A 20,239-nucleotide genomic window follows, 5' to 3' on the forward strand; every position below is an offset into this window, starting at 1 on the left:
CGTGGCCCAGTGATTCATGCACAGCGTGTGGGGGGAAGGGGGCGGGGCCGCAACTCCTGGCACTTGCCTTCACCCCGACCGCCATGGAGGCGCGGGGCATGATGGGATTGGGGAAGCCCCGGCGCATGGTGTTGCCGCTGCTGCGCCCGCTGGCCCCCGCGCTGGCTTCTTGGTGAGTTGGAGGGTGGGCTCCAGTCGGATACACCCGCCAATACACAGGGGTCTATTGGGGAAGCGGGGGATCTGGGCGGGCCAGAGCTCCCGGGACACATTGTGTGGCCGTGTATGGGGGAGATCTTTTAAGGAGGCCTGAGATCCACTGCGGGCGCCTGGGATCCACTGGGGAGAGGGGTGTGGTGGGTCTAGGCGCCTGGGATCCAGCAGGGGGAGGGGTTGGGGGGTGTCTACCCCCTTTGGGATCTACTGCCCTTGTGATCTCGGGGATCCACTGCAGTGTGGGATGCTCTGGGATCCACGCCCCTTCCCGTCGATTTTGGATCTGTTGGGGATCTGCTAGGAAGGAAGGAGGGGGATCGGAGCGATCTACGGGTCTTCAGGGGGGATCTACTGGGGGATCCAAGGGTTGGGGAGGCATTGGAGTTGAAGAGGGATTACAGGGATTTCCCCCTATTCTGGGTTGTTTGTTCCTTTCTCCCCCCATTCCCCAGTGGCGGGTTGTTTTGGTTCAGTCTGGGTGAATCCATTCAGGTTCAGCGAGGGGGGGAGGTAAGGATGACGGGGGATGACCACAGCGCAGCTTTTTGTGAGTTGGGAGCATTGTAGGAGGGACTCCTCCCCCATTTTGCACCCTCCCGCCCCCCCCAAGGCATGGACCTTTTAAAGGGTTTGGATTCTCCCCCCCCTCCCCTCGCGATGCTCACAATGGTACAGCCCGCTTGGCCTGGCTTGAGGCGTTCCGGGGGAGGGGGGCGGCGGGAAGCTGGCTTAGTTTCTCCCATCCCCCCTGCTTCCCAGAATGGTACGGCCAGCTCTGCTTGGTTTGAGGGGTGCTGGAAGGAACCATGTAGAAGAGTGGAGCATTTGACAGGGTTTTGCCCCTGGCTGCTGCTATTGAGGGGGGAACGCATTCCTCTCCCCCTCCCCCTATGCGGGGGTGGGGATTTCAACCCTTTCTCCCCCTTTTCAGGGAATGGTATGTCCCGAGAGGCGGGGTTGGGGAGGGGGCAGGGATCAAGGGTGGAGGGGGGTGGAGCCACAGGAGGGGAAGGCATGATGGGGAAGGGGATGTTGCCAAAGGAACATGGGGAGGGCAATGTGGGGGACAGGTCAGGGAAGGGGCATGGGCCAGGGGAGTGGGAGAGGAGCTAGAAGGGAGGGGGGCTATGGAGGGGACAGCTGAGGGAAGAGGGGGGGCAAAAGGAGCATGGAGCGGGGCTAAAGGGGAAGCAAGCCACAGGAGGGGTGGGCAGGGCTAAGGGGTGGAGGTCTTGGGCCATAGGGGGAGCAGGTGAGGGGAAGGGGAGGGATCAGAGTAGCATGGTAGGGCAGTGGAGGGGGCAGGGCTAACAGGTGTCATGTGGCCCCCCAGCACCAGATGGAGTCAATCATGGACCCCGAGCTGGACCCCCCCCTGAGCCAGCCCTTCCTTGACTTCTGGAACGTGTGAGTGGGCCCCAGGCGTCTGGGCTCCCAGAACCCCCTTCTCTGACCCCCCCCCCCCAACCTCTGAGCATTCACTGCTGTCTCTGCTCTTCCCAGTCTGGATAACAATGTGAGATCCATCCCCAAGGAGCAGGCAGAACTGTGGGTAAGCGCTGGGAGCGGGGGCTGGGCTCCCCGACTCACCCCCTCCGGAGGTAGAGAGAACCCAGGCGTCCGGGGCAGAGGTGGTGACCCTCAACCCTTCACCGTCTCCCAGGATCCGCGGAACCTGGTCTTAGGGCTGCCGGATTTAGGTGACTTACCCCTGCTAGAGGAGCTGGAAGGGGCACCAGCGGCCGGGCTGGGAAGGGAGGCCCCACCCCCAGAGGCCCCGCCTCCGGACGCCCTGCCCACATCCTCTATAGTGCCTTCCACTGAGGACTACCCTGGTGTCCATGGCTTCGAGGTGGCCTTCCAGCCCTCTGGCACCGCCAAGTCCGTCACCTGCACAGTGAGTGCCAAGGGGCCTAGACCTGATGGGCAAGGGGGCAGGGATGGGGGTGATGGAGGCAGGGCTTAGGGGGAGGTGGAGAGAGGGGCCCTGGTGGTGGTGGCTGAGGCAAGAGTGAGGGGTCTGGGGTGAGCTGGAGGAGTCTGGGGAAAGGGGGCAGGGCCTGGAGTGGGGGAAGAGTCAGGGAAAGGGTGAGTCAGGTTTAGGGGTGAGTGGGGTGGGACCTGGGACAAGGGGGAGGAGTATTAGGGACAGGAGGTGCAGCTGGGGGGGAAGGGGGAGGAGCTTCAGGGTGATTGGGGTCAGTGCTATGGTGAGGGGGCAGAGTCTGGGGAAAAGAGGGCAGGGCCTGGTGTGAGGGGGAGCACTTTGGGGGGGAAATAGGGGGAATCTAGGAGAGGGGTCTAGAGGAGTGGCGGCGGGGCCTGTGGGAAGGGAGAGGAGCCTGGAAGAACAGCAGAAGGGCCTAGTAGTGGGGGGGGGGGGGGGGCGGCTTGAGGTAAGGGGTGAGGCCTGGCGGGATGGGGTCAGGACCTAGGAGTCCAAGGCGCCTGTGGAAAAGCTGTGGGTGTTTGAGGGAGGGGGCTGGGGGTGGGGCTCAGACATTTGAGGATGGGCCTGAGGTTGTAGGTGGGGCTTCAGGGTGGGGGGGGCAGGTGCAGTTGGGAGCGTTGAGGGCGGGGCTCTGATGGCGCTCTCCCTGCACCCAGTACTCACCGGCGCTGAACAAGCTGTTCTGCCAGCTGGCGCGGTCGTGCCCTGTGCAGGTGCGGGTGGCGCAGGCTCCGCCTCCTGGTGCCTTGCTCCGTGCTGGCGCTGTCTACAAGAAGGCTGAGCATGTAGCTGAGGTCGTGCGGCGCTGCCCCCACCATGAGCGTAGTGCGGAGCACAGTGATGGTGCGCTGGGGTGGAGCCTGGGGCTTGGGGGGCAGAGTCTGGGCTGTAGGAGTCATTGGGGGGAGGGCCTAGGCCCTAGGGGTGTGACCTGGCTCCTAGGAATCATTGGGGGTGGGGGGTAGGTCCAAGGAGACATTAGGGGGAAGGGCTTGGGCTCTGGGGGTGGGGCTTGGGTCCTAGGTGATGCTAGTAGGTGGGGCTTGGGCCCTGGGAGAGACAAGGGGATGGGGCTTGGGCCTTAGCAGCCACTGGGGGTGGAGTTTGAACCCTACGAGCAGGCCCTAAGCCCTGGGAGATGCTAAGGGTGAGGTTTGGTCCCTGGGGGTGGGGCTTAGGGTCTGGGGTGGGGGGCCCTGGGGCTGGGGTTTGGGGTCTAGGAGACTGGCGGGCTTGGGAGTGGGGCTTAGGTCCTAGGTGACACTATGACATGGGGTCTGGGCCCAAGGGGCAGGTCTTTCTCCTGGGGGCGGGGCCTGGGCCTTGGTAGGTGGGACCAGGCCCCCAAGGGACATGGCCTGGGTTTTGGAGGGCAGAGCCAGGGCTCCAGGCCCCCTGCTGGGCCCCTGACCTCTTGTCCTGCCCTCAGGGGTGGCTCCAGCCCAGCACCTGATCCGGGTGGAGGGGAACCCACAGGCCCAGTACTGCCACGACGAGACTACCAAGCGCCACAGTGTGACTGTGCCCTACAGCCCCCCAGAGGTGGGCTGTGAGTCAGGAGTGAGGGGCGGTGGGGGGGCACCAGTGAGGGGCACCAGTTTAATCCCTGCTTTACCAGGTGGGCTCGGACTCCACAACTGTCCTCTACAACTTCATGTGCAACAGCTCGTGCATGGGGGGCATGAACCGGCGCCCAATCCTGGCTATCCTAACTCTGGAGACCAAAAGGTGGGACATCCCCCCACTCCTGGAACCCTCAGGACTTTGGGGATGGGTGGAGGAGGCTGTGGGGAGCTGGGAGCCTCAGGGTTCCCCTCGGTGCCTCTTGGGTTTGGCGGGTTCTTGGTTCATCTGGGCTGTAGGTGACTGTTTTGGGTTTGTGTTTCTAGGGTCTTGGTTCATTTGTGGTCTTGGTCTTTGGGTCTTGGTAGGTCTTCTGGGGTCTGGGTTCTAGGTGACTCTTCTGGGGTCTTGATTATGGGTTCCTGGCTCTGGGTGTTGGTCCTAGGTCTTGGTAGGTTTTCTGGGCTCTAGGTCCCATGTTCTAGTTGGCTCTTCTGAGGTCCTGGTTATAGAGTCTTGGCGTGTCATCTGGGGTCTATGTTCTAGGTACTAGGTGAGTCTTCTAGGAACTTGGTCATGGGTTCTTGGCTCTTTTGAGGTCTTGGTTTTTGGGTCTTGGCTCTTTTCAGGGTTTCGTTCTAAGGTCATGGTAGGTCTTCTGTGGTCTTGGTCCTAGGGTCTTGACAGGTATTGTGGGGCCTGGGTTCTAGGTGACTCTTCCAGGGACTTGGTTATAGTTCAAGTTATAATTCTAGGTCTTGGGTTCTAGGTGACTGTTCTGAGGTCTTGGCTCTTTTCAGGTCTTGGCAGGTTTTCTGGGCTCTAGGTGACTCTTCTGTCGTCTTGGTCCTAGGTTTTTGCCTCTTGTGAGGTTGTGGTTCCAGATTTCATGTTTTGGGTTTCTCTTGGGACTAAGGTTCTAGGTCCTTCAAGGGCTGGGACATCTCCTGGTTCTTGGCCAGTCTTCTGGGTTCTCGGTCCCTGGTTCTGGGTTCTACTTGGGTCTTCCTGGATTCGGGGTCGTGAGTCTGGGGTTCTAGGTCCTTCTAGCTTCTGGTATCTTGGTTCTGGGATCTCAGCACATCTTGGGTGGGAGCCCAGATGCTCCCAGAGGGGCTTGGGGGGCCCAGATACCCGGGTTCCCTGCTGCTCTGACACCTGCCCCCCCCCCCAAGTGGGCAGCTCCTTGGCCGACGCTGCTTTGAGGTCCGGATCTGTGCCTGCCCTGGCCGTGATCGCAAGACGGAGGAGGAGAATTTGCGCAACAAGACAGCGACCACTGGGGGTGCGGCCAAGCGGGGTGAGTGCCCCGGATGCCTGGGTTCTCCGGGAGGGGAGTTGGGGCAGGGGGGTGAGAGTGGGGGTGGGATGGACAGACCCATGGGTTCTCTGGAGGGGAATAATGAGAGTAGCAGGGCTGGGAGCCCAGATGCCTGGGTTCTCTTCAGCTCTATACCTCCCTCCCCACAGCTCTTAAGGTCCCTACAGACGACCTCCCAAACCCAAAGAAGCGAGTCCCGAATCCCAGCACTGAGATCTTCACTCTCCAGGTAACTGTGGGGGGGCCCCCACCTGGACACCTGGGATCTTTGAAGGGTGGAGGGGGGAAATCAGCCCCCCCTCCCCCCTCACCAGAATTGTGGGGTGGGGGGAATCAGTTTCCACCAGTTGAGAACCTGAGCCATGCCTCTTTCCATTAGGTGCGTGGAGGCTGGGGGGGTGGGGGTGGCTTGGATGAGGAGGCCCAGCCTGACCTTCACCCCCACCCCCCCACTTGTCCCCCTAGATCCGGGGCCGTGACCGCTATGAGATGTTCAAGAAGCTCAATGAGGGGCTGGAGGCCTTGGATGGGCAGGAGGCCCACACTGAGGACACAGGTGTCCGGGCCCCCAAACCGTGAGTACACGGCAGGGGGCAGAGCTTCAGGGCAGGGGGTGGGGCCAGAAGGTGAGAAGGGGGTGTGTGGTTTAGGGGGGGTTGTCTTTCCCAGGGGGTGGAGTCAGGGTGGTCTGTGAGTGGTGGGGAGGGGTGGTTTATGAGCCCAGATGTCTATGTTCTCTGGGAGGGGATTGGGGTCTATAGGGTGGGTCAGAGCCCCAGAGGGTTTGGGAGCCTGGACCCCTGGGTTCTCCAGTAGAGATGGGGTGGGGTGGGGTGCGGTGGGGTGGGCAGCCCACCAGCAGGCCCAGGTGCCTGTATCCACCTGTCTCCCTCCCCACTCCCACACAGGCTGCTGAAGGCACGCCGTGCCAAGGGGCTGGCCCTGGCCTCATGCAAGAAGCTGCTGGTGAAGGATGAGAGCCAGGACTCGGACTAGAGGACCACCCCAGTCCCCTCCCCCTGCTGCATCTCACTGCCAACTCCCCCCTTTTTGTACTGGTTTTAGCAGCTCCCCATAACCCCTGTTTCAAGGTGTCTCTGCTCCTCTGGACCTGCCCCCTGGGGGCTTCCACGGCTAGGGCTACCCATCTCCACCCTGCGCCCCCTTCCCCACCCAACCTGTCCCCCAGCTTTTTTACACTAGCATTAATTTTTGTATTGAGATCTTTTTATACAAATAAAATTGGATCTTTTATCAACAAATGGGGGATGGCAGGGGGCTGCAGTTCAGGAATGAGGGGCATGGACAGGGGGCTGGGGGTCAGGAGTGAGGGGCACCAGCAGGGCTGGGGGTTGCAGGTCAGCAGGAGGGCCTGGGGGGGCATGGGGCTGTGGGTTGGGAGTGAGGGGCACAAGCAGGGGGCTGCAGGGTGGCAGCAAGGAGCACCAACTGGGCAGCCATTCCCCAAGCAGCCGCAGGGGGGCAGCACTGCCCTGTGCCAGGCTGGGGGGGGGGGGGCAGTGCCAGCTGTGGTTGGGGGTGGGGTGGGCAGGGGATGAATGCCCCCACCAAGCTCCTGCTTCAGCCAGGCTGGAAATTTCCTCTGTCCCCTTGGGCTGCCCTTGAGCCACAGACCCAGGCGTCCGGGTGCAGCATCCATCGATGGGGGGGCGTGTTGGGGACCCGGTCTTCTAGGTTCTCTCCCAGAAAGTGAGGGGGGGCCTCTAGGGATTATTCCCCACCCCCATGAGGCTGCTACAATCCCATAATCTTTGGCCTCAGCGGTGTCCTTATCAGGATTGACCCGCTTCTGTGTTGGGGGAGGGAGGGAACGGTGCTCTGGGCTTTCCACACCCCCCAGCAGCTCCCAGGGTGACTGAGGGAAGGAGTTGGGTGCTGCAGGTCAGGTGTGAGGGGCACCAGCAAGATTGCAGGTGCGAAAGCTCCCCCTGGCCACAGGTCAGGATCAGGCCCCTTCCAACAACCCCATAATAAAAAGCCCCCTCCCACCTCCAAGCAATCCCAGGCTTGGGTCCATCCTCCTGGTAGAGGGAAATCTCTACCTATGCTTGTCTGTCCCCTGCCCCTCCGATTAGGCCCATCCGCCTGACATCAGACCCCCCCCCCCCCCCCGGCTTCCTGGCCCCCCCCCTTCCCCCAGCTCGTCAGGCTAATGAAGGCGACAAGCTACTGAGGCCCATTCATCCCCTGCCAACAACCCCCACAACCAGGGCACCCTGCCCAGCACTGGCCTGGCAGGACCTCCCCACCCGCCCCACCGCCTGTAGAGATCCACACCCCCGGTTGGCCATACCCCCCTTCATGCTAACCACACCCCTTTCCCACAGGACCCTCCCATTGAGGTGCCCCCCCCCTTTCTGCATTTGGGGCAGGGGGCTGCTGGGATGATGCCCACCACCTCCAACCCTGATCTCATCCCAGAGCTGGAGAGACTCCAGGCAACCAGGCTCTCTAGCCTGGCCTCATCTGCATAGCGGCCTTCACCACTGTTAATGAACTGCCTTCATTAGCCCCTGCCTGACCCCTGGACACAACCAATCCCTTTCTCCTGCCTGACTGGTATAGCTATGGAGCCAATCATCTCCCCACCTCATTAGCTTTCTACACCCCGACTCAATTAGGTGTCATGGGGGGGAGGGGGCAGCTTGAGGCTCTTCCTTCCCACCGTGTTTCCACCCTGCTCGTTCCTTTAAGTATCCAGTTGATTCCTTCCATAGTCAATCCCTGGGGGTGATGCACCACTGCTGGATCCCAGTGGAGGGCCAGGGATCTGCCACCCAGCCCACAATGCTCTGGGGGAGAGGATGGGTAGGGGGGATGCCCTCTGGGATCCACCAGCCATTGGTCCTGACAGATCCCAGCCTCTTAGACCAACTTAAATAGTTGGAAAACAATTATTAAGCAAGCTTTCAGGTTCAAAAACCCTTTGTCAGGCTAAGGAAGTTTCAGCAGTTGGCGTGTGCTCCTCCTGGATGGAGCCTGACTTCCTTAGCTTGATGAAGGGTTTTTAAACCTGAAAGCTTGCTTAATAATTGTTTTCCAGCTATTTAAGTTGGTCTAATAAAAGATATCAGATTCACGCAAAGAACCTTGTCTAACCTTTATTTAAAATGCGGGTTCATCATTTGCGAATATTTGAAACTGGGAATGCTGAACCCGCGTATACTGAGGGTTTCCTCTACAGTATATGCACACGTATAATATGTGTGCATTTGTCATGTTTGTGTGGATGTATATGTGTGGGTACAGAGTGTGCATGTGCACACTATGTAGTGTGTGCAAGTATATATTGTGCGTGTGCATACATGGGTATATTTTTATGCATTGTCTGTGTGCGTATAACACATGGGTATGTTGAGGTATACTCATAGGTGGGTGTAGAGTGCATGTGTGCTGTGTGTGGTTGTGTAGCTGTAACCATGTTTATATAGTGTACATGCACATGGGTGTGTACAGTATGTGGGTGCATGTGTAGATATAGTGTGAGTGTAGTGTATGTGTGTATGCCTGCATTATGTGTGTGTGTACAGTGTATGTGTATATAGTGTATGCGTGGTTGTCTGAATGTGTGTGTATACACGTGTATATACATGTATGTGTATATATATATGGTGTAGCTATCTCTATCGATCTAGTGTCAGGGCACATATATGTGTGCACTAGTCAACTGTCCATCAAGAATGATGGCAGGGAGTGGCCAGGGATGGAGCCCATGGTCCCCCCACCCCCATCCAGCCCACTCCCCCTTTAACTCCTGCTGCTTGGGGTCTGGGCCTGCTCCCCTCTCCTCCTCCTGTCCAGTCCTTGGTATGGCTTTCAAATCTGACAGCGCCCGTACACACGGAGCACTCTGACTGGCTGTTTCTTTCAGCCAATCAGAGTGCAAATAGAGTGTTACAGACAGACAGACTTAGGCTTTTATAATATTAGAATAATGTGTATGTGCACACGTGCATATGTGTAGTGTGTGTATAGTACATGTGTATGCACACATTACGAGTAGTGTGCACATGTCTATGTGTATGTCTGTGTATATAGTGCATGTATATACACCCATTATGCATGCATGTATATACATGTGTGTATATATATACATGCACACAGCATATGTATATGTGTGTGTGTGTGTATAAGTATATATATGTGTGTGTATACATATATATATATAGTGCATGTTTATGTGTGCCTATGTGTGTATATGCACATACACATCAACGTAGATATGTGTGTGCGTATATATGTATACAATGGGTATGTGCATGGGTATGCACATTGTATGTATATGTGTCTGGGTTTATTCATATAGCGTGCGTGCATATGTGGGTAGATATTTGCATATAGTGTGTGTGCATATGTGTATAGTGAGTACATGGGTCCATGCAGGGCCATCCGTAGAGGTGGTGTGAATCTAGGTGGCTGCTCTGAGCCCTGTGGAGCCGGGTGGAGCACTGGCTCCATGTCCAGCTGCTCACTACACCCCCCAAATGCTGCCACTGGCAGTGTCTTCAGGTCTGGGATCAGAGCAGGGTCAGGGCACTACATGGGCTGATTTGTCCTGGGCCCCGCACCCTGCTTGGGTCACCTCTGGGTGGATGTGTACGTGTATATATACAGCTTGCGTATGCTTTGTGCGCCTATATATAATGTGTATGTTTACAGGGTCTGTATGTGTGTATGTATGTGTAAAAAGTATGTGTGCACATTATATGTGTGTGTGTGTATATAATGTGTATGTACAGTATGTGTGCACATTGTGTGTAGTGTATGTATACAGTACATGTGCATTATATGTCTGTGTAGTGTGTGCATACATTATGTGTGCGTGTATAGAGTGTGTATGTGTGTGTGCATGTACATACTTGCATGTATGTATGCTCATGTGTATACACACACACAATTTTTTTTTTTTATTCCATCAGGAAACACCTCCACCAGGTTTTTATCTCATTTTTTCCAGTTTATTGATTTCTCCTCATTCCTTTACAGCAGACCCAATACAGGCAATTAAATACATCAGCAAATAACACCCCCCCCCAAAAAAAAAAACCAACAAAAAAATCAAAATTTTCTCCCCCAACAAAAAAAAAAGACGATTAACACAAGCCAGGGGGCTACGTGGTTTCATCCCATGAGTGAACAGAAGTTGTAGCATTAGGAGAACAGAGAGGATTTGGGGAGGGGTGGTTCTGGAAAGAAACTCAACCAAAATGGGAAATGACTTAAATCCCCCTTAAAACCCCCAAATTAATCCTCCCCCAAACAACGAGGAATTTCATTACATCGGAAAAAAGTAGAGACAGCAGCAGAGGAGGGGGAAACTGAGGCAGAGACAAACTAGCCAGCCAAACAATGTTCCAGCAGCTGCTTGAGAGACGTCTACAACAGGCATTAAACGGATAATATGGACTTTCTTCCCCGCCACCAAGCTGGGGTCAGTCCAGGGTGAGATTTGTCTCAGTGCAATAATGCTATGTTAGAACGGAGAGGCGGATTAAACAAGCAAAAAAAAAAAAGAAAAAAGATCTGTACATTAAAAGAAGACAGGACGGACGGGACAGGAAGGGGGAGGAGTGGCCTAGTTGGTGGGGGAAGTGGGATCAGTGTCAGGGAGAAGGATTTGCCATTGCAGAGTCTGGCGCTGGCTGGATAAACTGGGAATCCAACATGGCTGACCACCCAGGACCAATGTGGTTGCTGCTGGCTGGCTGGTCCAGGAGTTCAAAATGTCCACGCTCCTGTGGCCCATATGGGAATGACTAGCCTGGGAGCCCAAAATGGCCACCATCCAGTGGCCTATATGGTAACAACCACCCTACAAACCCAACATGGCTGATGGTCCATATGGTAATGACCAATGTGGGAGCCCACATTCCATGGCCCACATGGTAATGACCAGTCTGGGAACCCAAAATGGCTGACCTTCCATGGCTCATGTGGTACCAGCCTGGTAATCAAGAGCCCTCTAGGCCAAGGAATTCAACATGACCACCATTTTGTGACCAGCTTGGCCACATGAGCGTGGGAATCCAAAATGGCTGCTTTTTGATAGCCAACATGGTAACTATGCTAGCCATGGGGCCTAAAGGTCAGGGATCCAAGATGGCAGACATTCCATGGCCTAGCAGAAGGAATCTAAAATGACTGCCATTCAGTAGCAAAGATGGCTGCTATTGGCTATGGAGGCCAGTCAATCCAAAATGGCCGCCCTTTGGTGGCCACCTAGGTCCTGATTGGATCTTAAGGCCAGCAAATCTAACATGGCCACCATCCCTGCCGGAGAACAAGATGGCAGCTGCACCTCATTGGTGGAAACCAACTAGATTTCCAGCCTATATGGCCAATGGAGACTCAGCAATGGTGGCCATTTTGGAACCCCGACTGGCAGCCACATCATTGGCTGGGGTGTGGTGGCCATTTTGATTCCCAGCCTATACCCCAGCTGTTAGTTGTTTTAGGAAGCAAAATGGCCATCATCCCATCCTCCCATTGGTTAACATACTAGCAATAAGTCAATGGCAGCCATTTTGAATCCCAGCCTACCCTGACACAAGCAGCCATGCTGGCACCTCCAGCATGGCTAGTGCGGCCATGATGGTGGCCATTTTGATTCTAACTAGGAGTCTCACCAGTAGACAAGATGGCCACTGCACTAGCTTTGCAATGGTGGCCATTTTGAACCCCAGTCTACCGTGACAAAGGTAGGCTTACTCAGGAAGCCATATTGGCAGCTAGAGCATGGCAGCCGTTTTGAACCCTACTTTCCACTCACAAAGGCGGCCATATTGGCAGCTAAGGCATGGCAGCCATTTTGAAACCTACCCTTTGCTGACCCAGGGGGCCATCTTGCTGTCCCTGCACAGCCAGGGAAGCCATGTTGGAATATTTCTGGGAGTGGGAGAAGGAAGGTGATCCAAGCATGTGGAGGGAACAACTAAGTGAGGGGGATGGGAGGAGCTTAGCAGATCCTTAATTTTTAATATATATATATAAAAATAACTATGTACATTTATTATTATTATTAATTACTATTATTATTGTTATTATATTAGAATTTTTCTTGGGGGGTGTCAGTCACAGCCTGAACCGCCCCAGTGAGGGGCAAAGCTGGGGGTGCAATTAGTAGAGATCATACAGCATTCCAGCAGGGCAGGGTTGAGTTTCTGGGGTGTAGGGAGGGGGCCATTATAGTAACGAGCATGATTTGGGAGGGGGCAGGGCTTGGGAAACTGTGGGCGGGGCTTGTTGAAGGAGGTGGGATTGATTCGGAGGGGAGTGGTGCTTGTTAAAAAGGCTTAAGTTGCAAGGGGACAGGACTTGGGGGGGAGGGGACGGGGCTTAGTAAGTGGGGCAGGGAGATCTTTGTAGTAACAAGTGCTGTTGGTGAAGGGACAGGCCTAGGATTTGGGGCGATGACGGGGCAGGATTGGGAGGGGGCTTAGAAATGAGGAGGCGGGGCATAAGGAGAAAGGGGTGGGACTTATTAAAAGGGGAGGGCATGATCTGGGAGGGGCGGGGCTTGTTAAAGGAGGGGGCGGGGTCACCCGAGCCAAGTTAGTCACATTATGGGGGGAGTGTAGCAGCAGGCTCAGCTCCCAGCCCCCTCCCCCAACCGCCGCTGTGAGAAGGGAGGGACCCAGGCATCTGAGCCCCCTCCCCACTGCCGCTCTCACCCAAGTAGGTAGGGCTAAGCAGGCAGGTGGGGGCTGGGCTCAGTTGCGGTTGACGCGGATCTTGAAGGCGACACGGCCTGCGAACTTGTCGCGCTCATCGTCTGCCCGGATGTTGGCAGCACGGATGTGGCACTCAACGTTGTGGTCCATGTTGGCCGTGAGGTTCAGGAACTGCACTGCCACCACGGGCTGCGTGTAGTTCACCTGGGGGTGGGGATGGGGGTAGGGTTAAAGGTTGAGAACCCAGTTGTCCAGGCAACTGCTTTTACCTCGCCCCCACACCAAGAACCCAGGCATCTGGGCCCCTCCCTTGTACTCACATGGACCTTCTTGCCGTAGTAGGGGAAGTACATGAGGTCAATGGTGCCGTTGGCCGGGTACAGCGCCAGGTCACCCAGCTGTGCCATGTCCTCCTCTTTCTGGGGATGGGGGGTGGGAAGGGTGTCAGTACCAGCACCCAGGGCCTTCCAGACTGTCCCTCCAACCATCATGGGCACTGCCAAGGCCCCAGCCATTGTAAAGGCTGTGTATGCTGGGATCCAACATGGTCACACAGGCCAGGATCCAACAAGGTGGCATAGGCTAAGATGATCCAACATGGCTGCATAGGCAAGGACTCAACATGGCTGTGTAGGGCATGATTCCAACATGGCCGTGTAGGGCAAGACCCAGCATGGCTGCATAGGCCAAGATCTAACCTGGCCACTAGGCTGGATACAACATGGCTGCATAGGCCGTGATCCAACATGGCTGACAGGCTGGGACGCAACATGGCCAAGTAGGTAGGCAGCCATGTTGCTTCCTGACCTACATGGCCAATGGCAGCCATGTTATGACCTGAGGGCAGGTGTCCATCTTGGTTTCCGGCCTACACTGACAGTGGCAACCACGGTATGATTGAGGAAGAGCAGCCATCTTAATTCCCAGCCTACAGGGCCAATGGAGGTCAAGTTATGACCTGGGGATGGGCGACCATGTTTGTTTCCAGATTACACAGTCAATGGTGGCCCTGTTACAGCCAGGAAGGGGTGGCCATCTTGATTCCCAGGCTACAAGGCCAATAGCGGCCATGTTATGACCAGGGAGTGGCAGCCATCTTGGTTACCAGCCATGCCCTCCACAGTGACATGGCTATCATTGGCTGTGTAGGCCCCAGACCCTCTACATGCCCCCCACCCGACACCTCAGAGCTGCCCCTCAGACCTCCCCCCCGGTTGCTGGCCTCTGCCCCACACATATCCCATCAGCCCCCATGGACCCAGCCAGTGCCTCTCACTCCCAACCCACAGCCCCAGCTCTTACTGTGAGCTCCACATCAGGCTGGAGCTGGCAGCAGGGGAGAGAGAGATGGAGTGAATGAATGAATGAGTGAAGAGATAGCACAAGGGGAGGCGGAAATGCTTCAGGCGGGGGGGCAGTCCTGATGCTCTAGGGCAGGAGCTGGGGGGCTTCTATGAGGCTGGGGTGGCAGCAGCTGGACTACAAGCCTGGCTGGTGGAAGTGTTTAGGGGTAGGGGCCTTACCAAGTCAGACTTTGACCTGGGCCTCTGCAGGAGAGCCGGGGGGAGAAAATAAAGGGTTAACGATGGGGGGCCAGATGGGGGGCCAGATATGGGGGACAGGGACAGATGCAGGCACTCGCCTTGGCAGCGCAGACCACGCTGACCGTCTTGTTGTCGCCTGGGAAGAAGTTGATCACCTGAAGTGGGGGAGGGAGATTGGGGAGCAGGGGGTCAGAGCACGGACACCTCCCCAAGCATATTGGTGCCCCTCACTCCCGACTGGCAGCCTCCTGCCGCCCCCCCCCCCGCATGCCCCTCAGTCCCGACTGGCAGCCTCCCGCCCCCACTCTTGGTGCCCCTCACTCCCGACCCATAGACCCTTGTCCCCCCGCACCCGGTTCATCTTGACGAGCACGCAGGGGCGCCCATCGCCGTAGCCGTAGGTGCGCCCGGCACAGGGCCCCAGCTGGGTGCGGTTGAACTGGCAGGCGCGCTTGGGGTAGTTGGGGACCCCATCATCCGGCTGCTCATTGTAGCGCCCGGGGTGACAGGCTGCATTGGTGGCCGCCTGCACCGAGTCATTGTAGGCTGGGTAGGGGGAGGTAGAAAAGGGGGGGGAGGGGGTCAGCCAGGATTAAGTCTGGGATCCCCCCAGGATCAGGCCCCCTGGCCAGCCAGAATCAGGACCACCAGACGCCCCTCCCCCAAGGATCAGGCCCCCCTAGGATTCAGCCTCCCCCAGCATCAGGGCCACCAGACCCCTCTTCCCCCAGGGTTGGACACTGGAGACACCCAAAATTGGGCCCTCCACCCCCAGGATCAGGGCACCCTAGGAGCCAACCATCCCCCAGGATTGGGTCCGTCTTCCCCATACCATGACTCTCACCCCTGGCTGGGCCTGTCACCCTCATGCAACACTTGTGTGATGCCCTCGTGCAAATCCACATGTGGCACGAGGAGAGGGAGACACATACATGGGGATTCATGGCCATGTGTGAGAGGTAGGGTGCAGTTCCCACGTGCAACATGCAGGCTGTCTGGCCATGAGTGTGTGACACACGGTTCACACCTATGTACAACACATGGGGGCTTCCCAGTCACGGGGGGGGCTCACATCCATGTGTGTCACACATGGACTCACACCGACATGTGATGCCCTAAACACGGTTGTGCAAGACAGAGGTTCACACCAAGGTGCAACACATGGGCTGTCCCCAGCCATGGGTGTGTGACGTGGGGGACTCACGCCCACATGCAATATGAGATCTCACTAATCATGGATGTGCAACACAGGGGACACACACACACGTATGACACATGGGGATGCCCCAGCTGTGTATGTGTGACATGGAGGGGTTCACACCCATGTGTGGCACACAAGATTGCCTTAAGCATGAGTGTGCAACACGGGCTCTCACCTGTCATGGGTGCACAACACTGGGGAGTCACACCCACATGTGAGATCTCCTTAACCATAGGCATGCAACATGAAGGCTCGCACCCATGTGTGACACATGGGGACTCCCTGGTTGTGGATTCACACCCATATGCAACACATGGGGATGTACATGCCTGCAACAGGGGGGATTCACACATATGGGGGTCACATGGATTCACACCCATGTGCAACACGAGATCTCCCAAACCACGGGTGTGCAACACAGGGGCTCACAGCCACATGTGACAAATGAAAGCTCCCTAACCATGAGCGTGTGACATGGGGAGACTCACACCCATGTGTGAGACATGAGATCTCCCTAACCATGGGTATGAGACATGCAGGCTTTCTCCAGTTGCATGTGTGTGACATGGGGGGGGGACTCGTGCCCCTTGCACATGGGTGTGCAATAAAGGGAGAGCTCATGCCTATGTGCAAAGGACATGAACGCGCCACACTCACGCTCCAGGAACTCGTCGAGCATTTTCACATAGTGATCCCAGGTCTCTGTGTTGCTCACGTTGAAGGTCACATCCAAGGCCTCCGTCTTGGGGCGAATCATCACACCTGGGACACGAGAGCAGCCATCACACATGTGCACACGAGGCCCCCCGGAGTTCAAAGAAACAGTCTGATCTAGGGTGGGTCTGGAGTGACACACACGTGTGCTCATGGGCACATGTGCAACATGAGAGACATGATACATGGGACCCAAGAGAGCATGGCCATGCATGCGTGCACGTGTGAGGGCATGAGGACACACGTGTGCAACACCAAAGTTCGAAGCCCAAGGCCTAGGCAGCATGAGAGGGCACAAAGGACCCGTGTGTGGGGCTTGGGATGAGCCTTGTGCACACACATGTGCAAAAGGACAGGTGCGCATGGAAGGATACACACACGTGTGACATAGGGCAACAACAAATGGGTGGGACAAGGTGACAACCACGTGCATGATACAAGAGGACACATGCACACATGTGCAACACATGTGGAACACATGCTTATGGGCATACAATGCAAAACACATGCGTGCAACACGCATGGGTACATGCAACTCAAGGGAACACATATGTGCATGCACCCTAGACATGCACACAGACACACACATGCAACACAGCAGACGTACTACACCCCCCCCATGGGTACAATTCAAGGCAACACACACATGTACACTGCTAGACACAAACATGCACACACATGTGGGCTGTCAGACACCCCCCCACACACACACAGTCTGCACACCAAATACTGACACACACACACACGTGCACCAAAACCCACCCACCCACATGCAAACTACAAACCACCACATGTGCAAGGCAAGGCACGAGCCCAGGCCTGCAGGCTTGCACACGCATGTGTAACATGAGGTGGGGGGAAAGGACAACTCTGCCAGGCCTGTGGCTCCCAGGCAGGGCTCCTGGAGCCTGGCAGGGACACATGCACTCAGCGGGGCACACGTGCATGCAGGAGTGTGAGGCCGTACCGGGCGTGGCCAAGCGGTCCTGGTACTTGGGCATGTGTGGGTCCACGGTCTGGAGCAGGACCCACATGGTGAGTATGAACAGCGCTGTCAGGAACCCGTAGAAGACCAAGTAGAAGAGCAGGATCAGCGCTGGGGGGCAGAGGCAGGGGTCAGGTGCAACCCAGACATCTGGGCTTCCAATTCCCCTGGGCTCTGACCACCCCCCCACATAGACCCCAATCCCCCCCCAGAGGGGACACCTACGTGTCCGGGCTCCCCGCCACCCCCCAAGACCACTGGAAGCAGACACACTGCCTTGCTGGGGGGGCAGAGCCAGCCCCTCTCATAGCCCACATGCCCCCACCCATGACCAAGACCAAGACCCCCCCATATCCTTACTCTTGCAGGATTCGGGGGTCCGAAGGGGGGTCCCCAGTGAGGGCGGGCAGGATGGGGTGAAAGGGAAGTGGGGGACTGGAGGGGTTCAGGAGGGAATAAGGAGGCCTGGGGGGACCTCAGGGGGAGTGGGGATCCGGAGGGGGCATGGGGGGCAGGAGGGAATAGGGAGGCCGGGGGGGACCAGGAGGATAGGGGGTATTGGGGGGCTAAGGATATGGGGGCTGGGGGGTCCCAGGGGGATGTGGGGGATGGGGAGGAATGTGGGGATGGGGGAAACTGGGAGTATAGAGAGACCAGGGGGGACTGGGGGGGCTGAGAGGAGTCATAGGGCCCAGGGGGGGAACTAGGGGGTCTAGGAGGGGTCCAGGGGGGTAGGGAGGCCTGGCAGGACCCGGGGGGGGGTTGGGAGGGTCTGGGGGTAGATGGGGATAAGGGGTACAGGGAGGCTGGGGAGGGCTGGGGAGTCCAAGGGGTGCGGGGAGGACAAGGTGGGGATCCAGGGTGGGGAGACACGATGGGGAGTCTGGGGGGGTAGGAAGGTCGGGCGGTGGGAAGGGGGGGTCTCACAAGGGGCTGGGGGGGCTTTAGGGGCTGGGGCAGCTGGGGGGCTGGGAAGAGACTATGGGGGCCCAGGGGGCTGAGCGGGCTATAGGGGAGGCCAGAAGGGGCTGCAGGGGATCTGGAGGGGGTGGGGGGCTCTAGGGGCTGTGGGAGGGCCCATGGGGGGGTCAGAGCTACCGGGGAGCTCTAGGGCAGGTGGGGGGGGGGGTTGAAAAGCCGGGGGGGGGGTCACTGTTGCCATGGCAGCTGCGGTGACCTACTTTCCCCCGCTCCTTGCCGCATCGCCACGGAAACGGGGGGGGGGCAGCTACCACCACCCCCAAACTGCCAGGCCCCCCTCTGCCCCCCTATGCTGCCTATCTGCCCCCTGTTGGCCTCCAGAGCCCCCTTCCCTCCAATCTGCCCCCCAGCACCTAGAGCTGCTCCCCAGGGCTTTACCAAAGCCCCCTGAGCCCCATCTGCCCCCTATATCTGCCCCTGATCCCCTCCAAACCCCCCTATCTGCCCCAATCTACCCCAGCCCCCCAAAACCCCTTCTTGCCCCTTACCTGCCCCTCCACCCTTATATCTGCCCCAGCTCCTCCAAAGCCCCCCAGCCCCCTACCTGCCTCCCAAAGCCCCTCCTAGCTCCCTCTAGCCCCCCTTATCTGCCCCCACCCATATATCTGCCCCCCAGTCCCCTTCAAAGCCCCGCTCCCATCTCCCCCAGCCCTCCTTTTTCCTCTTATTTGCCCCCCTTGGTTTCCTCCAAAGCCCCCCAACACCCCCATCTGCCCCCACCCCTTATAGTTGCCTCCCAACTCCCCTCCAAAGCCCCCAGCCCCCCAATCTACCCCTCCAGCACCCCCTCTCCCCCTTTATCTGCCCCCCTTATATCTGCCCCCAGGTCCCCATCAAAGCCCCCCATCTGCCCCCCCAAAGAGCCTCTTACCTGGCCCCCACCCCTGTGGTCCCCCACACCCCTCTTGCTGCTAACCCCCCCCCTTCACCCTTATCTGCCTTCCCACACCCCATATCTGCCCCCCAGTCCCTTCCAAAGCCCCCCAATACCCTGCACCTCCCCCCCCAGCCTGCAACATATCCCCACCCATAGAAGCAGGGGTACCTGCCCCCCCCAGGACCCCCCAGTGCCCCTGGCACCCTACCCCAACTTACCCCAACTGGTCCCAGTGCGGCCCATGAACTGGTGGGTGCGTGGGTCCCAGATGAATTGCCTCCACTCCGCCATCACCTGCCCGCAGGATTTCTTCTCCTTCTCCACAGCCATGGTGGGCACTGGGATGCACTGGGAGGCACTGGTTTTTCTTGGTGCGGCAGGGGGAGGGGCTATGCAAATCAGCTCCTCCCCCCCATGGTAGGAGCTGGGATTGTGGGGGGATGAGCTGTAAGGCTAGAGAGAGGGGGGGGAAGGAAGGGGTGGGGTTGGCCACGCCCCCGGGGAAAGCCCCGCCCCCAAGGCTGGAGAGGCTCATGCATATGCAAAGCGAGGAGCCGCAATAAACGGGGGGAGGGGGACTTAAAGGGACAAGGGGAGGGTGTGCATATGTGTGTATGTGTTCAGGACTTGCGGGGGTGGTGGTGAGAGAGAGTCCGAGGTGTGTGTGTGCACGTGTGCCTGGATGCTTGGGTTCCATGTGTGTGTCTACGTGTGCATGTGTTTGTATGTGCGTGTGTCTTGGACCCCTGGGGGGATCCAGGTCACCTGGGTTGTGTGCGTGTTGCTCCCAACTGAAGTGTGTTGTGTGCCTCTGGAGTGGCAGGGAGCGGGAAGAGTCTGTGTGTCCATGTGGTCACACACAGACCTGACTGTGCACCCACAGGTGTGCCCAGGTCCACAGGTGTGAACAAACAGCCCCCATGCACGGACCTCCCCCCTGCACACACACATGCAGACAGCCCAGGTGCTTGGGACACACACACACACATACCCACACACACAAACACACACCTGGTGCCCAGGACATACACAGACATTCATGCGCATGCACGCACGCACACACACACACACACTTCTACGACACACACAAACACACAAAGAACTCAGGGGTCCAAGACACGCACACATGTGTGCACACATGCACACACCACACACACACACACACACAGCCCCAGTCATTCAGGACACCCTCAAG

The 20,239-nt window shown here is 57.6% G+C and overlaps 2 protein-coding genes across 3 annotated transcripts; one reads left to right on the forward strand and one right to left on the reverse strand.

The window, feature by feature from the left end:
- Window position 1: 1 nt before the first annotated feature.
- Window positions 2-6,302, forward strand: TP53 (tumor protein p53). 2 transcript variants are annotated; one of them, XM_090055715.1, is made up of 11 exons: window positions 2-172; window positions 1,550-1,623; window positions 1,720-1,768; window positions 1,880-2,113; window positions 2,824-3,010; window positions 3,597-3,709; window positions 3,786-3,895; window positions 4,906-5,030; window positions 5,201-5,280; window positions 5,517-5,626; window positions 5,960-6,302. In XM_090055715.1, exons 1-11 carry the CDS (start codon window positions 17-19, stop codon window positions 6,045-6,047), a joined length of 1,326 nt encoding a protein of 441 aa, XP_089911841.1. In that variant the 5' UTR covers window positions 2-16; the 3' UTR covers window positions 6,048-6,302. The 2 variants fall into 2 exon arrangements, with proteins under 2 accessions (XP_089911841.1, XP_089911842.1); XM_090055716.1 differs by lacking the exon at window positions 2-172 and adding an exon at window positions 897-1,153 and having other exon boundaries at window positions 5,960-6,299.
- Window positions 6,303-10,018: 3,716 nt separating this feature from the next.
- Window positions 10,019-19,492, reverse strand: ATP1B2 (ATPase Na+/K+ transporting subunit beta 2). The gene is made up of 7 exons (XM_090055777.1): window positions 19,263-19,492; window positions 17,169-17,297; window positions 16,145-16,249; window positions 14,639-14,832; window positions 14,385-14,441; window positions 13,063-13,161; window positions 10,019-12,946 (listed from the first exon to the last, which is right to left on the reverse strand). The coding sequence occupies exons 1-7, from the start codon at window positions 19,372-19,374 to the stop codon at window positions 12,782-12,784; spliced, it is 861 nt and encodes a 286-aa protein (XP_089911903.1). The 5' UTR covers window positions 19,375-19,492; the 3' UTR covers window positions 10,019-12,781.
- Window positions 19,493-20,239: the final 747 nt, after the last annotated feature.

This window comes from Crocodylus siamensis, chromosome 6, assembly GCF_052110815.1.
Source record: "Crocodylus siamensis isolate JL-2025a chromosome 6, ASM5211081v1, whole genome shotgun sequence".
Classification (NCBI taxonomy): Eukaryota; Metazoa; Chordata; order Crocodylia; family Crocodylidae; genus Crocodylus; species Crocodylus siamensis.

Bases quoted from the DNA above. Each gene is read 5' to 3' on its own strand.
- TP53 (XM_090055715.1), top strand. From the start codon at position 17: ATGCACAGCGTGTGGGGGGAAGGGGGCGGGGCCGCAACTCCTGGCACT. The intron at 173-1,549 runs GTGAGTTGGAGG...GTGGCCCCCCAG, and splicing joins GCCCCCGCGCTGGCTTCTTG to CACCAGATGGAGTCAATCAT. The intron at 3,710-3,785 runs GTGGGCTGTGAG...CTGCTTTACCAG, and splicing joins TGCCCTACAGCCCCCCAGAG to GTGGGCTCGGACTCCACAAC.
- ATP1B2 (XM_090055777.1), bottom strand. From the start codon at position 19,374: ATGGCTGTGGAGAAGGAGAAGAAATCCTGCGGGCAGGTGATGGCGGAG. The intron at 13,162-14,384 runs GCGAGTGCCTGC...CCCCATCCCCAG, and splicing joins GCGTGGTCTGCGCTGCCAAG to AAAGAGGAGGACATGGCACA. The intron at 12,947-13,062 runs GTGAGTACAAGG...CCCCACCCCCAG, and splicing joins ACTACGGCAAGAAGGTCCAT to GTGAACTACACGCAGCCCGT.